Source organism: Motacilla alba, chromosome 28 (genome assembly GCF_015832195.1).
Source record: "Motacilla alba alba isolate MOTALB_02 chromosome 28, Motacilla_alba_V1.0_pri, whole genome shotgun sequence".
Taxonomy (NCBI): domain Eukaryota; kingdom Metazoa; phylum Chordata; class Aves; order Passeriformes; family Motacillidae; genus Motacilla; species Motacilla alba.
Window position 1 is genome coordinate 3,753,456 of NC_052043.1, and position 16,778 is coordinate 3,770,233.

A 16,778-nucleotide genomic window follows, 5' to 3' on the forward strand; every position below is an offset into this window, starting at 1 on the left:
CCAGAAATACAAGTGCAAAGGCTCCCTCAAATCATTTCCCTTGCTTTGTGCTGCAGAAATGTCATTTCTGCAGAGTTACCAGGGGAAATTCTGTAGCAAAGGGCAGAGACAGGTAACAAAGCAGAGGACTGGGGGCAGGGGAAGGAAGGGAAGGCAAGAAGAAAACCACTGATGGTTGGTAACAGAAAATGGTTGGATTATCTCATTTTCAAGACATGGAAGGACATGATCTGAGTCAAATGGAGCCGTTTTCCATCATTATCTCAGCTTTCCTATTTTCAGGAGGAAACACGTTTTCCCTTGTATAACCACTCCATGCACTTGGGATCAGCCAGGTCTGCAGAAGTCCTCATGCCAAGAAATTTGTACACAGCCCTTTCAATGCCAAGTTAGAAATCTCAGAACAAATAGGCAAGAATTTCTGAGGTCTGCCATCCTTCCAGTGCCTTAATGGGGCTCATAAACAGAAGGGAGAGGAAATTTTAATACGGGGAGTTAGTGACAGGACACAGGGAATGGCTCCCAGTGCCAGAGGGCAGGGCTGGATGGGATCTTGGGCAGGAATTGTTCCCTGGCAGGGTGGGCAGGCCCTGGCCCAGGGTGCCCAGAGCAGCTGGGGCTGCCCCTGGATCCCTGGCAGTGCCCAAGGCCAGGCTGGACAGGGCTTGGAGCAGCCTGGGACAGTGGAAGATGGAACTAAACTATATTTAAGGTGCCTTCCAACCCAAACCAGTCTGGGATTCTGTACTAAAGCTATGACAGAACACTATTTTACCAGAAAAAAAAGCTCTTCTTTTCAGATGACGAAAAGTTAACCCCAAATCTAGAAGTCACACGGAAGGCTAATCCAAGAAAACCAAATTATTCCAGTTACAACACAGAGAAGGAAGAACAGCCAACAACAGTAGCCAGGACACTTGGGCTGGAACACACAGAGCCTGGAGCTGAGCACTGCCCTGGCCACATTTAACAACCTGTTGGTGCCAAAACAGCACCCCAAACACCACAGAACAGATTTGGGGCTGTGCTTCCTTCAGTCTCCTGGGCTGGGACAGCCCAAACCCTCCAGAAAACAGCAGCATCCATAATCCAGTCTCCCAGGAATGTCAGGTAATTCTTTTCATAAATGTTGGCCTAGAAACCAAGGAAACAACCAAACTAAAACCTGCTCCTGTCTCTCAGTGCACAAATAAAAGAGAATGTGCTCTCTTTTCTCTCTGCACTGAAAGGAGGGGACAAGGAGGGAGGAGAACTTCTCTTTCTTCTCATTTCTTATCTGCCAAGTGTAAGAATAACCCAGGACAGCAGCTCATCCATAAACATCTCCCAGAAATGTTCATGTTTCACTCCATGCAGAATTATCCCAGCAGAGCCCCCCTGGGCTGATCCAGCTCTCCCAGTAAACTGTGTTCCTGCAGAGTCACAATTTCCTTTATCAACACAAGCACACTACACCAGAAAAGTGAATTCAGGCTTATTCTGGCATAACCATTTCCTGGGAGGAAGTTCTGTTCCCCACTGCTGGGGTTGGACACTTACAGTGAGAGCAGAGCACATGAGAGACCCCTTGTCCTACAGATCTTCATGCAAACACCCCTCTAAGTGACAAAATTGGTTTAATTAACAGATTCTTCTGTCTTGGGTTAAAAAAGTAAAAACTTCAATCTAAAAGCTAGTAATAATAAGTCACAATTCACATCTACAACTGCAGATCAGCCAATTTAAGTGACTTTGCACAACCTCATGTGGAAACTCCAGGCAGAAGGGGCCTTTGAGCTTAGTTTGTGACATTACGTAGGAATAAAGAAATCCAAGCCTGTTCCACATCTACTGCTGCCGAACCCCCCATGCTGAAACACTCCCCAAGTTTACTTCACTGTCTAACAGACTTTGGCTGAGCAGAAAAGCTCCCAAGGTCTCAAGCAAATCTCACCCAAAAAAATTAAATAAAATATTTTTTTAAAAATCCAGTAGGATTGCCTACATTTCTTCAAAGCAGAGCTGGCTGCGGAAAATTGAGGGAAGGGGGAACATATCTGAAGGGAATACAGAGCAACTTCCCTTTTCTTAGAGAAACTTCCAGCCCCATTTCATCATTATGGTTGTATGATTTAATCAGAAAAGACGTTGAACAGCAACAGGCATCACATCTGTGTTCAGGCAACTGCTTATGGCACTGGCAAGGAGTCTGAGGCAACCAAAAGGCAAATGGGATAGAAACTATTGGATTATGCTCTTTTCTGACCCAGAGATGAGACAAATGAGAGGTGTTTTAAAAACTTTTTTTCTATTTTTGGTCTCATGTGAAGGGTGAGACAATACAAATGTTATGATTCATCACAATTAGAAAGCAACTATTTCCTAATTACAATTTATTAGTAACATTTCTTGACTTATCAGGTTTTGTCATACCATGCTGTAAATGCCTTAAAGCCAATCTAAAATTACCCCTCGTGGGTGCCACTACAATGGATCTTTCACAGTTCTATTTCTCCAAAGTATCCAGTCTTATTTATAAGGCCATCCTTTAAAACTTATTTCTAGCTCCATTTCTCTCCTAACAATGTCTGCCCTATCCCATGGCATTTCTAAGTCAGCATTTCTCATCTCAAAGTTTACATACAAATACATACTACATTAACCTTCTATCAAACTTCAAAAGTTCTCTGCAAATCCATTTTCCACAGAACCCCCCCCAAATCCTGACCCTGCTGCATCAGCACCCCAAGCAGATGCAGGGGTGCAGGGCAGACACCCAGCAGAGCTGGGAGCAGCAGCTTTAACCCAGATCCTTGGGAGCCCCAGGGGATGATGAACACTGAACCCAGCAGCTCGGGAGGATGGATGGTGACTCCTGCTCTGCTGATCAACCTCACCCTGCTGAGCCAACAGCCGCCCCTGCAGCCCCAAAGCTGGCCTGAAGCTTCTCCCCATCAGCCAGGGGTCTGAGTTTGGGGGTTTTGGCTCAGTTCAGAGGGTTGATATTATTTTTCCCAGCTGCAGTGCCCATGACTCAGGTTGCAGGCAGGTCGTGCTCGTGTGTCATGCTGGATTCTGACACCCACAGGGCTTTGGCAGTGGAAGCTCCTGGGGAAGAGCCTCCCACACACTCCATCCCTGCTGGAATCCCGTGTGCAGGAGCCTTTTGGCCGAGGCTCAAGCAGCCTCTGTGTTCTGTTCCCAGCCACGAGATGAGATGATGCCACCACGGTGCTCCCTGTCACAAAGAGCAGCTCCATTCACCCTCCTCCTGCTCCAGGCTGCTCTCCCTCCTTCCCTCCTCCCTGCACTGGAGGGGATGGAGCACACTACGTGCTGCTCCCAGCCTGGGTGTACTTTCCAATGTTCCCGTACTTATGTTGTCTGAGGGGCCCTTGGAATCTTCTGAGCCACATAAATGGAAGCTTTTCACAATCAACCTTATCTCTTTAATGTGGAAAGTATTTAAAGTAAAGAGTTGCAGTCTGCAGTAATTATTGAGACTGCCCAAAGCTCTTCACAACAAGTTTTAAACAAACCAAACTTAAACACACACTGAGTTATTGCAGCCAACCATCTCCAGCTGAACTTTTCACAGAGTTCTGGTCTTCAGCATAAACGCTGAATTTTAAATTGAAACGTGAGTTCCCAGAGAAAGTTTGATAGCTTTTGCCAAAATATTTCATTGGAAAAAATAACAGAAAGAAAGCAGACACTTTGTCAAAAGTCGTGTCAAAGAGCATCCAACAAGTTCTATGGAAAAGTGGAGCACAGTTTCAGGCAGCAGGACTGAACAGCTTCACCCTTCTGATTCTTACAACAGGTTTCTCCAGCCACACATTCCTACAACTCTGAGCAGAGTTTGGAGCCAGGAACAGCCCCACTGCTCTAACTGAGCACACCAGAGCCCCCAGCACACAGAGCTCCTGTCCCACACACACAGATCTGAGTTCTCCTACAGACACCAACTCCTGTCACCCTTCAGGCCACAGAGGCTGGACCACAGAGCAATTCTTAAGCGTTCGATCTTTCCCTTCACCTCCTCATAAAAAAGACCTTTTGTATCTTGAAGATATGAGAAGCCCTAACACGTCATTTGAAAGCCAAACAAGACAGTGCCCAAAAGCTCTTTCCAAATATGTATATTGAAGCAATCATTATCCTTTTCTATAATCACATTCTTTGTTTGTTAAATCAAATTTTAAAATCACCAGTATGACCAGAACTCAGTGTGCTGGGCACTGCCCAGGCTCCCCAGGGAATGGTCCCAGCCCTGAGGCTGCCAGAGCTCCAGGAGCTCTCAGGGGGGCTCAGGGTGGGGTTGTTGGGGTGCCTGTGCAGGGACAGGGGCTGGGCTGATCATCCCTGGGGGTCCCTTCCAGCTCAGGATATTCCAGGACTCAGCAGCACCCACAGCTCTTCCTCTGCCACCAGGGTGAGCAAACTAAAGCAGCCGCAGTGACACACATTGCACACAGAGATCACAGTGTGCATGACACGAGCAGCACCAGCCACGGCTCAGTTAAGAGTGCACAACTTTCTTTTACAAAGCACCAAATTCCTACTAAAAACAGCCCAATCAGACATTTCTACAGAACACTCTTCAAGAGCAAGGTAAGGTACAAATTAGAGTTGGCAACATTTTTGCCACAAGTTAGCTGTTGGAAGAGTTTGTGATTCCTCCTGAACACAAAGCCCTACACTCCTCCTCCAGGTGTGGCTGCTTTGGTTACATCAAATCCTCAAACTAACATCCCATAAGATACTTAAAGGGCAAGATTTTGATTTAATTCTGTGTTCCAGTACCATATCCCAGACTCCTGGGTGTGTTTGTACAGAACAGTTAACCCCCAGTGCAACAATCCATGTGTAAAGTGAATCTATAACCTAAAGCAGCAGTTTTCAATGTTCTGGTTTCCATCCTCAAACACAAAGAATTTGTTCAGTTAAATTGGGCAGCCAGCACTGCCTGGAGGCAAGAAACACCACCCCAGTGCCCTTCCAGATTTACATCTTTTTTTATTTGAGTTCTTCTTACAAAACTGTGCTTAGCCTAGGGGTAAGCCTCAAATGGGGCTTGAGGGTGAACATCATATTTTTCTAAATTTTATTTTCCCATATGCCAAGCTACGCCTCATCCAGGCTGGACAGGGCCTAGACAGAGCACCCTGGGATAGTGGAAGGTGTCCCTGCCCATGGCAGGGAGTGGCACTGGATGAGTTTAAGGTCCCTTCCAACCCAAATCTGGGATTCCATGATTCTCTGAAAGAGGGATCTTTGTGAGATCTGATCATCTACACAGCACAGGTAGTGAAGAGGCAGCCCAAAAAGCCTGCAGACCTGAGCACCAAACAAATGGTTTGAAAACCTGGATAAGTTATTGTGGAAAAAAAATAAATAAAATTTAAAAAAAAAATATATATATACACACACACATATAGCCCAGGCCCCTTCAATCTTTCATTCTCCCAGCACTATACAGAGACTTTTATGACCCCTTATCTCCTCTTCATAGGCAGGAACATTTCTGGGCATAGCTTTGGCTGCCCAGACTAAACTGTCCAGCAGCAAAGCAACCCTTGCCCTTTCAGAGCCACTTCTGGCTCACCAGACCATGCTTCCTCCCCTAAAACCAGGCCAGGTGACCAAAGCAGCTCTTCAGAAATGTGAAAAGCAGCTGTGGTCAAGCAGGGGCAGAGCGGGAAGGACAGATCTCCTACAGCTCTCCCCTGTCTACCAGATGTGTGAAAACCAAAGCTGAAACAAGCCAGTTACAAATAATTCAATGGCAACCTTGTGCACCTTTTAATGACCCGTCTGGATACACTTCCAGCCTCCAATGTAACAGCAGCTCCTCCCAAATCCTGGACACTGACCCCACTCAGGGATTAACAGAAGTCATAGGGATTTGCCAAATTCTGATCTCCACATGACCCATTTAACTTGCAAAACAAAAGAGGTCAGTCCCACCAGCCCCTGGGTTTAAACAACAGCTTGGTTGCCTGCAGTGGCAGCTCTCTCTCCCCAGGCAGCAGTCCATAAATCCAAAGGAGAGGATGTTACAGCTGCAGACAAGATGGTTAGCAGAGATCAAAAAGATGGATTAGGAAAAGCCAATCAATCTTGCAGAAGGCTGGTGGGACAAGTGCCTCTTTCAAGCCCCTTGCTTCCTTCCATCTGGGGAGGATGATAAGGGCTTCTCTGGACACCAGGAAAGGCAACAAGAGCCCCTGCAGCTGCAGCTTCCCCGGGAGCCAGGAAAGATCCAGCATTCTGCACGGCACAGGGATGTCCTCGCAAACCAGGGATTTCAGCCTGTCACAAGTTTGTGTTCCTCCTCCCACAGGGTTAAATTTCACTTAACCCACCTAGAGAGACCCACCAGCACGGTCCCCCTACCCAGGGCAGCTCCATGGCCAACACACCTGAGCACAAGAGGGTCATGAGAGTCTCTGAAAAGCCAAAGCACTTGCAGCCGCTGCAGCAGCCAGGAGCTGCTCAGCGAAGGGAGGAGCTCAGGCTCCAAGTCCTGCCAGCTCTGCCTTCCACCACTTTGCATTTTCAGGTGTTTGCCTCGTGTTCAAATGCCAGTTAAGCCTTGAGTAAGGGAAAGCCTGCTCCATGCAGTATTCCATATTGTATAGCTGGACTCTGTTTAATGTTACCAGATTTTCTCCCAAAACAAGATGGTGCCATTTTAGCTTCCACAGCAACAACCATAGCACAATCTTTCTTACCAAGAGACAAGGACCAAAAGTCTCTCCTGAACCACCCAATTACTCTCATTCCCTTAATCAAGAAAACATAGGGACATTCAAAAGAATACATTTTTATTAGAATGTATAAAAAGAGATCTCCTGCAGAGAACACCTTGTAACCATCTTTGCCTCCAGTTTCAGGGAAGAAAGAACAAGGGAAGGAAGAGCTCCCAAGACTGCATTTGGAAGCCCATCTCCCACACAGCAGGAGGCAGACAAGCCTGAGGTAGTTTCAGTAGTTTCTAGGTTACTGTCACACAAAACCAACTGGAAAACATAGTGGTCACCATGGCCTCCTTAACGGCTACATAAGGACATTTAAATAAAAAGGTTGGTCCAAGGTCCAAAAAAAAACCTAACAAAGGAAACAGGCATTGAGAAAGATCCAATCTGCTCTGGATAATCATTTAGCATGGTTGCAACAGGGATTACACTTTCACTGCTGCTGCTTCGAGCACAGTCACACAGTTTTGCCTTTGCACACAGCAATCCCAACTGTTGCTACGGACACTGCACAGATGCAGGAGGGAATGGTTCCCCTGGTAGAGCAGGAGGGGCTGGGTCAATCCATTAACATGCAATCAGCCTGCAGGAGTGTTGGAGGCACACAGGACAGGCACAGCAGGATGAGCCAGACAAAAGAAGCAATTCCACTGTGCAAAAAGCCAGTTTAAAATGATGTTTATGTTAGAATACATAACATAGGGGAATGCAATGATTCTGGTAAAACAGCAATTCACTGGTGTGTCCCACTGCCCTCCCAGGTGAGATTTAGGCAGTGGCACACCTCGCCCACACCAGGGCAGCTGCAGGCAGGGGGCAGATGCTGTGGTGATCCCATGTGCCCATGCACAAGAACCCAGCACTGCCTGTTCTGGGACAGAGGGAACTGCTGGGCTTTCACTCCCTGGAGCAGAGGAAGGCAGCCCTGCCACCATTTCACAGCCAGTTCAACCCCACCCAGCCACCTGCCCTGCCACCACTTCCCCAAAAGTCACCTCTTGCTGTGGGCCAGCAGTGCCTGTGCTCACACGCAGCAAAGGCAGGGGAGGCCTGAAACCCCACAAAGGTTTGCTTTTAGTTTGGCTCAGTTCCCTTTCAACCAGCCCAGCTCACAAACACTGCTCCAAGGGTGAGAACAGCTCAGCACAAGGGAACAGAGATGACAAGAGTCATTTCCACCTGCAGATGTCCCAGCTGTGAAGCTGCACCTCCCCAGGAGCCACAGCTGTGCTAGCAGGGCACCCCACCCCTGCAGTACAGGAGAGCACCAGACCCCTCTGATCATCCACACTGCCAGAAACAACCCTGCACACAGAACCCAAGGCAAGAAATCAACACGCAGCCCCAAAACTGTTGGTGCTGAAAGCAGCCACCATCTCCTTCCCAAGCCCAGGGTCTTCCCACACCCTCAGTGGGGAAGGAAAGGGAGGAAGCTCATGGCACAGCCCGAGCCCCATCTCCTGCAGGGACAACTGGAGAGACAACAGCTTAAATAACCACTTTATATTCTGTACAGATAACTCAGCCTTGGACAGCTCAGAAATTCTGCTCCTACTTAACACACATAAATATTCCACATACCAGAAATTAGCATTAAAATTTTGTACTCTTTCTGAAGCTCACTGGGCATGGAGTTTTGTTAGGTACAAAATATGTATGTGTGCATGTATGTGTATATATATATATATATATATATATATATATATATATATATATATATAGGTCTTCCTTTATAAGCTTCAACTTGTGGAGCAGAGCAGTGATCCAAAGGAGGTTCTGAACAGCAGACATCAACCTCCAGCCACCAACCATTTCCACAAGCCATTTTATTTTAAAGACCTATAAATGGCCCTACAATATTACAATGCATTCTTCACAGATTGCAGAACTTCAAATGACTGTTTGCTGTAATGAGCAGGGGTGGAAGCCAAGATACACAAAGACTCCAAACCCAGCTCCAGAGGTCAGAGGCCACCCTGAGCCAGCACCTGATCTCCCAGGTCTTGCTGCCAACAGATGTGGGAACCAGAGGGAACCACCTGCAGCCCAGTGGGAATCCAGCTGAGGAATAAATGAGAAGCCTCAAAAGCTCACAGTTGTTAGAATTTTACAAGTGTCAAATACTAATAATATTGCTGAGCTCCAAAAAGTAAATGACACATTAATGGCAAAACCTCAGGAAATTTGCCTTCACAGTACACAGAAAATAACAAACACTATTAAACTCCATTTTTACTAAGAAACTTAATTCAGAACTTTTTGTAGGATTTGGTTCAGAAATGTTTTCCAATGCTTCATTTATCTGTCTTCAGTAGATCCTTAGACTTTTCATCCAACACTACAAAGTCCTTTCAGTGTAAATTTTTAGAAAACTCTCATTCACTCGTGAAATGAAACAAACCAAAATACTCTGAACAGGAACTTTTTCGTTATTCACTGATCTGCTCCTATCTATGAAACCATCATTTCCTGCTGTAAAATACTCACCCTCTTCCTATGCTCTAAAAATAGTCCCTATTTGATTTGATTGCTCTAGTAGCATTTGGCCAACTTTTCTATTCAGTTTTATTTCTTGTTCCTCTTCAGAGTTAGTTTTGTCTTTAATAATTACCATGAAAGTAAATATGTTCACAATTCCTAACATGAACCTTTCCTCCTTCTGTGGATCCTTCTGTTAGGGAGGAGAAAATAATTGAAGCAAAAACACATTGAGACACTTTATGATTATCAATCTGTGATAAAAGACACTGCAATGGACAAAAAAATTCACCCCACCCCTGGTCCTTGTGTTGATCATTACAGTGCAAAACTTTAATCAGACAGTTAAAGGTTAACTTGAAGCAGGAAGGAAAAAAAGCAAATCAATGAGAAAGGGGGAAAGAAAGAAGGAAGAGTACAAAAGTAGACATATGGATGCCTGGGGAAAAGGGTGATTAAATCCCCCATAAATCTCACATACCAAGAGGTAAGATATTTTGCCTAAATTCCCAGAGGCAACACAATTCAGTCCCGTATCTGAGACTTGAAAGGATAATCATCTCCATATATAACAAGGCTGCCATGAAGGACAAGAGCTGGAGCTGCATGTGGAGGCATGGATTTCCCTTGGCACTCTGAAAGCTTTCAGTGCTGTGTCCAACTGGAGCTGATGGGTGAATTTTTAGGTAGATAAATCTGAATTGCCTGGGCTGGAACTTTGGCCTGGACAGGAACATTAATCCTCACTCATCTGCTGATGAATGAAAGGGGGAAAACAAGCAATCTTGGACAGCTACTCTGTCTTTCAACAGTTGCCTTTCAGATAAATCAGTTATATAAAAAAATAAATACTAGTGTGGTCTTTAAGATGCGAGACAAGAGACCAACTTTCACTTTTCAAACTGGGCAAAAAAATGTCAGCTAACTGAACTCATGATTTATCTTGTTTCCAGCGGGTCAGGGCTTGGAACAAAGGAGTTTGAGAACTGAACAAGCACCGATTGTCACTCAGGGCAAGTTCTACTTCAAAGGGTAAAGCCCAGAAGGAAACTGCTCTTCTGTGCTGCCCACGTGCTGCACAATTAACGCTGTAGGGCTCTTGTGCCCCCCAAGAGCACATCCCTGAGTCCCTCTGGCACTGGGGAAAAGGGCAGGAAAAATGATGTAACTGTGCCAGCTCTGTGATCTGCTGGGCAGCAGAGAAAGCCGGGTGCTTTTGAAATGACTGAGTCAATATTTCCCAGCCTCACGCTGGGTGCTCTCCCCACTCCAGGTGTTTTTACAACCGGGGAGAGCAGGCAGAGAGAGAGAGAGGTGCTGAGAAATCGGAACTGTGCTCAAGCGTTCAAACCTTTCCTTCCCCAGACAAGCTTTTTCTAAGTGATTAGTCATCCCCACAAGCATTTCCCAACAAGCTGAAGCAACAGGGAAAACCCCCCGGACTCAGCCACGGCTGCCGAATTTCTGGGTGATTACTCAGGGGGTGAGGAGGTTTTTGCCTGGCAAAGGCAGAGCAACAGTTTCCTCCTCTGCCTCCTTTGTAGGGCCGGCTGCCCCGGGCAGAACCTGACTCACATTTCACAGAGCAGGGCGGGGGGCCGCCTCTGAAAACACTGCAACATTTTTTTCCAGCCCAGATATTTCAGGCGATCCTGTTCCCAGAGCCGCCTCACACGCAGCTCCACAGGCACCAACGCTCCCAACCGCAGGGAGGATCAGGGGGGCTTCACCTTCTGCCTCCGGCTCAGGCTGATCCCAGGGAAAAGCCAGGAGTGCATGCAAAACGTGTTTTCCATCAGCACATCCCACAGGAGGGCAGTGGGGTATGGAAAAAGGACCCCAGGGGATGGATCTGTGGCAGAGGGAAGGATGCACAGGACCACCCTCAGCAGCAGGGCAGCTCCAACCCCAAGGGAACAATTTAGGTCCTCTTTAGGTCCTTCCCAAAATCACCTACAGCACCATTCTACAGCACTCCCACACCTGCTTCAATGCCTGGGAAGTCAAAGCCAGGCATCACAGAAACTCTTCCCAGGAAAGCTGAGTGACAGGCACAAAAAAGAGGATTACATTCTCAGACAAGGTTTGTTATTCATCTCCACCGTTGATCTTTAATTTCAAAGGTGACAATCCCCGCTGGGCTGTGATTTTCATTAACACTCCCTGCCCTTGAGGTCTCCCTGCACAGCACATTCCTTTGGTGACAGAATGGTATCAGCTGGATCTCGACAGTAAAGGGAAAAAAACCCAAACCCCACACCCTGCACCCTCCCACCTGTACAAAATCTAGTAGTAAGATTGTATCCCATTACTTCCAGTAGCAGCCACACACACACCTCCAGGTGCAGGGGGATGCTCTGACAACACTCAATTAGAAAATGAGAATTTTCTTGCCATCACAGCTGAGTGGAAAGTCAGCAGTAACGATGAGGAACACAAACAAATTAATTAATTATTCAAGCCAGACGTCTCATCGCAGGTGCTGGTTTGGAGGTTTAAGCTCCAGCAGCTCAGGGCAGAGGCACCTCACCCTGGTAAGATGTGCACAGTGGCTCAACCAGGACTGTCCCCTCCTGGACAGAGTCAAAGGCTGGAGGAAGGGAATAAAATTGGTGTATTAAAAAAGATGGTATTACCATATGGTAACTAGGGCAGAAGATAAATTGTTCCCTGTGAGGGTGGTGAGGCCCTGGCACAGGTTGCCCAGAGCACTTGTGGCTACCCCATCCCTGGAAGTGTCCAAGGCCAGCTTGGACAGGGCTTGGAACAACCCGGGGCAGTGGAAGGGGGTGAAACAAGGTGGGCTTTAAGGTCCTTTCCCAGCCAAACCATTCCATGTTTCTGTGATCCCAACCCTACTGGGATCCCCAGGGGCTGCAGGAGGAGTTCCCAGATGCTGTCACAACTCAGCCCCCCGGCCCTTGCAAGTCCAGCTGGGAGAGGGGAACACAACCCACAACCTCCTGATGGACACAGACACTTGCAGGGCCTTCCATGGGAATGCCACCCAGCAGGGATCACAGCACAAGAGGCAGATGGCTCATTCTGCACCTGGAAGGGACTTGCACCCTATTGAACACGGCAGGCAGCGAGTCACCTGCAGCCAGCAGGGCCAAGGACATGGTGCCACAAGAGCCCTGCATGGGCAGGGCCTCCCTCAGCACCTGGCTGTGCCTCCTGTCCCCACTGACACTGGCACTGCCAACCTGCAGTGAGGGCCTTAAGGAGAGCGAATGAATGAAGCACAGTGTTCTTCTTCTCTTTGACACACTGCAAACAGGCTTTTCCACATTCACCAACTCTCTGCAGCAATAGGGGGCAGCCCAGCAAACATCGATTTTGGGGACAATTATCAGCTTCAGCAGCTCTGAACCTCCTGTTGCTCAGCTCTCTGTGCAAGCAATCTCTCTCTGGTGCCACAAGTATATCAGCAGAACGCTCCCAGACCAGACTGTAGAGCTGATCCACCCCACAACACCCCACCCTTTTCTGCCTCCCGCACACACAACAGCCTGCCATTCTACACAGGAACTTGTCAGGAGTTCAAAGTACAACCTGAGACATCTCACAGATCAGCAGGCCTTACTGTGGAGTAAAACGAAAAATCTCCACATTTAAACCTAATCCATATTCAAATTTAACTATAGTAGAAGTCAGAGACAAGAGAATGAACCATTTTAGGAAAGATTCTCAGGGAAAAAAACCTAAATATCTCCAAGTCTTAAAACTACACAAGGGGACTTCACTCCTCCTCGTACCCTTCAGATCTAAATGATGAGTACCAAGTTATGCTTAGCAACACTTGAAGTATGACTGAAAATGCCATCCTCCACTAGTAGCGGCCTATTTAAGACCGGTTAGATCCAATAACTCTAGTCTCTCACCCAAATACTTCCTTTATCCAGGCCTGTATCTTTCGTAGTACCAAAATTAAAATTTTGACACCATATCCCTGGGTCTCTTGACAACCTGGCACCAGCAAAAAGTGGGGCAGATACGTGGGAGCCGAGGAGTTAACCAGCACACAAAAGAGTACACTCACTTCAGCTCTGATTAAGCGGGGCAGTCACAAAAACAGAGGTCAACATCAGAAAATATTTTGTGAGTCATGAGGAGAGATTACTCACCATGCACTATTCAACTTACTCATCACAGTGTGGCACGGCCAGCACGGCTCACCACGGCTTCATTAGGGCACCGTGGCCTTTCCTTTGAGGCGGCGGAAGGCGGGGGAAGGAGCCGCACTTTCAGTTTTGTGTGGAAGCCAGTGGGAGGCTGGAGCTGCACCACCGCCGCCGCTCTCTCTCCTCCCACGGCCCTAATTAGACTCGGAGGGAAATACATGTTTCACATCAGCCTCCCCGGCTCTTTTAGCATCCCAACAAGCGCCGGGTTGTCAGCCGGGCTATTATCCGGACTCAGCAGTCTGGAGAGACCCCACTTTTCCTATTATACACGAAATAAGCAGCGGCCCAGCAATAGAGACGCGGTATTAACCCAGGCGTCCATTAATAGGAGAGATCAGCCTTCAACGCAGCAACACTGACGCCGCTAATTTAAGATGTAGTAAGAGCATAAAAATAGCCAAGTTACTCAAGGCACGGTTACATCACACCGCGGAGCCCGGGCACGCAGCAGGTTCACACTACAGAGCCTCGGATGTTGGGAAAGATGACTCCGTGCCACTGCCGCTGCTCTCACCAAAAATAACCTGCCGGCACCGTGAGTTTCCCGTTCCCTTTCCCTACAGCCCTCCTCGGAAAGCACATCTCGAGAGTACAACAGGAAGCAACCAGAACGCTGCTAAATAAAACTCCTTGAATCAGCGTGGTGTGTTTTTGGTTTTTTGTTTGTTGTTTTTTTTTTTTCTTCTCCCTTCCCTCAGCTATCCCACCTTGCTTCCTCGGAACCACGGGCGGTGAAACTAAGAAATGTTCTGCTTACGTCAAAGCGAGCCGAGCTCTGCCGGCAGCTCGGGGCCGCGCCAGCGCGGGGAAAGCGCGGCTGCAGTTCAGCAGAGCACGATGTCAGCAGGCCAAGCGCTGCCACGGACACGGGGATTTGTTTGCAGAGCCCCAGGGCTCAGCCGCAGCCGCGGCCAGCGCCGGGGCGTGCGTGTGTGCGAGCACGCCTTGGCCGCGCCGCAGCGCTCCGCTGCCCCGGAGCTCCCGGGGCGCGATGCTGCTCGGCTCCGGGTGAAACACCCACTCGGGAATCGCTCTGGGAAGGCTGGCAGTGCCAAGCGGACGGTTTAAGAGCAGGATGTTTGGGGGTTGTGGTATTTCTCAGTACATGGGGGGATCACACACACACACACACACATCCCCCGCCCACCACCATCCGCATTTCTGATTAACTGAGAAGAAATTCTATTTATTCTGCCATCCTCAAAAACAGCTGCTCAAGTTCTCCCAAATCAACTAAATCCTTATTTCCCATGCTGCAAAACACACGTTTCACCCTTAAAATAAAGGGCGGGGGGTTCGGTTATTCGGTTTTTAAGCCCGTAGGAATCTCTGTGAACGGACATAAAACCATCCCTCCCTCCCAGAACAATCCCTACCCCGCGTAATCTTTAACCTCCGCTTCACACAACCCGCTCGGAGAGGGAGGTGGAGGGTGGGGGGGGACGGACACGAGTTAATATTTGGCGAGGAAAACCGAACCCGGTCATCGCTTGTACTTTCAGTTTCTGACAATTTGAGCAGAGCGCGCTCCCGCCAACACTGACAGAGCTGCCCAAACAGGAAAGGCTGCGTTAACCAGTGTGTGCTGGGAGACACGCCGGGAACAGCACTGCATGGAGGATGTTTTGGAAAAGCACGGCTCCAGCAGCAGCCCCGAAAGGCAGGCGGCAGATAGGAGCAGGCAGCCGTCTCCCCCTGCCACGAGCGATATATTCCTAATCGCTCACACAACGAGCGATTGCCAAAGCGAGCAACAACATCAGCAGTATCAGCTGCCCCAGCCTGGGCGTCCCAGCGTGTTCTCGCCGGGAAACGGCTCACGTACAACAGCACAGCCTGGAACGCAGGGATAATCAACAGTGCCTGCGCCAAGTAAACATATAGAGAGATGTTTTGCCTTTGCAAACTGTGCTCCGAGGGGCTACACGCAGTCAGGGAGAGAAATCGCTCAAGGGTTGATAGGAAGCCTACACACATCCAAAAATACCCTCCCCGGAGCCTTTCGCCTCTCGTGGGATTGTCACTAATTTGAACATGGACATTGTTATCAAGGTCACACATCGCTCGTCCGGGCTCGGGAGAAAGTCAGGCAAGTTAAGGAAAAACGCCGCTCGGTAGCTAAGCGAGGACAAGTGACATTTTATTTGGAAGCACGAGGATTGCGGCTGGCTCCAATTCTACTCGGGATAAATAAAAGGGGAGCTCCAAGGGCACGGCTGGAGGGGAACCGGCGGCAGCCCCAGCCACCAGCGCTGCCTCCAGACCCACAAGCGCCGCCGGCCGCTGTTTATTCCCACTCTGCGGCTGGTCCTGGGGTCCCCACGACCACCCGAGGCCGTCCATAATTTAAGCGCTATTCCCCCATCCAGAATCCCTGGATTCCACCCCGCTCGCAGCAGCACCGGTTATTAACCAGTTACACGAGCCCAGCGCGAGGAAAACACGAAAACTTTTCATTAACCAGTCCTCCTCCTCCCCGCCCTTCGGTTTAGTCAACCAATTATAAAATGAAATTGGGGATTTGACTTCCAGGCGAGCAGCGGCGGCACCCGGGGCCGGGGCTCCGGGAGGGCTCCCGCACGGGGGGCGATCATCCCGACGGATCCCGGGAAGGGCCGGCGCTGCGGGATCGCCCGGCGGGTGCCAGGGCCGGGGCAGGGCCGGGGGCGCTGACAGGGCGCGGGGCAGGTGCGGGGCCGGGCCATACTCACGTAGACGGGCAGCGGCCAGGGGTACACGGCGGGCTCGGCTCCCACGGGCGACTTCAGCCGCAGCTCCAGCCTCTCGCCCATGTCGGCAGCCGGAGGACGAGGCGGCGGCGGCCCCGCACCATGCTAGAGGGGCCGGCCGGGGCGGGGTGCGGCGGCCGGGCCGGGCCGGGGGCGTGGGCGCGGTGCGGCGGGCGGGGGGCGGCGGGAGCGGCGGGGAGGGGCGGCCGGTGCCGGGGGGGCGGCGGGTCCCGTCCCTCCCTCTATTGTCGTTGGCGGCTCGCGGGGCTCTCGGGCGCCGCCGCCATCTTGGGCCGGCGTGAGGCGAAGCACAATGAGGCGCCGGGGCCGGGCCGGGCCGGGCCCGAGCGACGCGACAGACGCGGGGAGGGGGCGGGCGGGGAGAGGGGCGGGCGCGGCCCCGCGGTCCCTCCCCCCTTCCCTTCCCTCCCCTCCCTCCCCCCTGTCCTCAGCTGCCCCCGCTCCGCGCGCGCTCCCGCGGCCCCCGCGCGCGCCCGCGGCCTCCCCCCTCCCCGCGCGCGGGATGGGGGCGGGGGTCGCGCGCGGGGACGGGACCCCCGGCCAGGGCGGGGTGACACGGGGTGGCACGGGGTGGCACGGGGTGGCACCCGGAGCGGAGAGCAGCACGGGCTGCGGCCGCACAC

The 16,778-nt window shown here is 50.1% G+C and overlaps 1 protein-coding gene across 6 annotated transcripts in view; it reads right to left on the reverse strand.

Moving 5' to 3' along the window:
* The window catches only part of DOT1L (DOT1 like histone lysine methyltransferase), a 77,254-nt gene extending 60,752 nt beyond the window's left edge, over positions 1-16,502 (reverse strand). For 2 of the 6 annotated variants that reach the window (XM_038163542.1, XM_038163544.1), the window contains exon 1: positions 16,117-16,502. In XM_038163542.1, the coding sequence (XP_038019470.1) occupies positions 16,117-16,197 (81 nt within the window). In that variant the 5' untranslated portion in view covers positions 16,198-16,502. The other 4 variants (XM_038163548.1, XM_038163547.1, XM_038163546.1 and 1 more) reach the window with 3 other exon arrangements.
* Between the last annotated feature and the right edge of the window lie 276 nt (positions 16,503-16,778).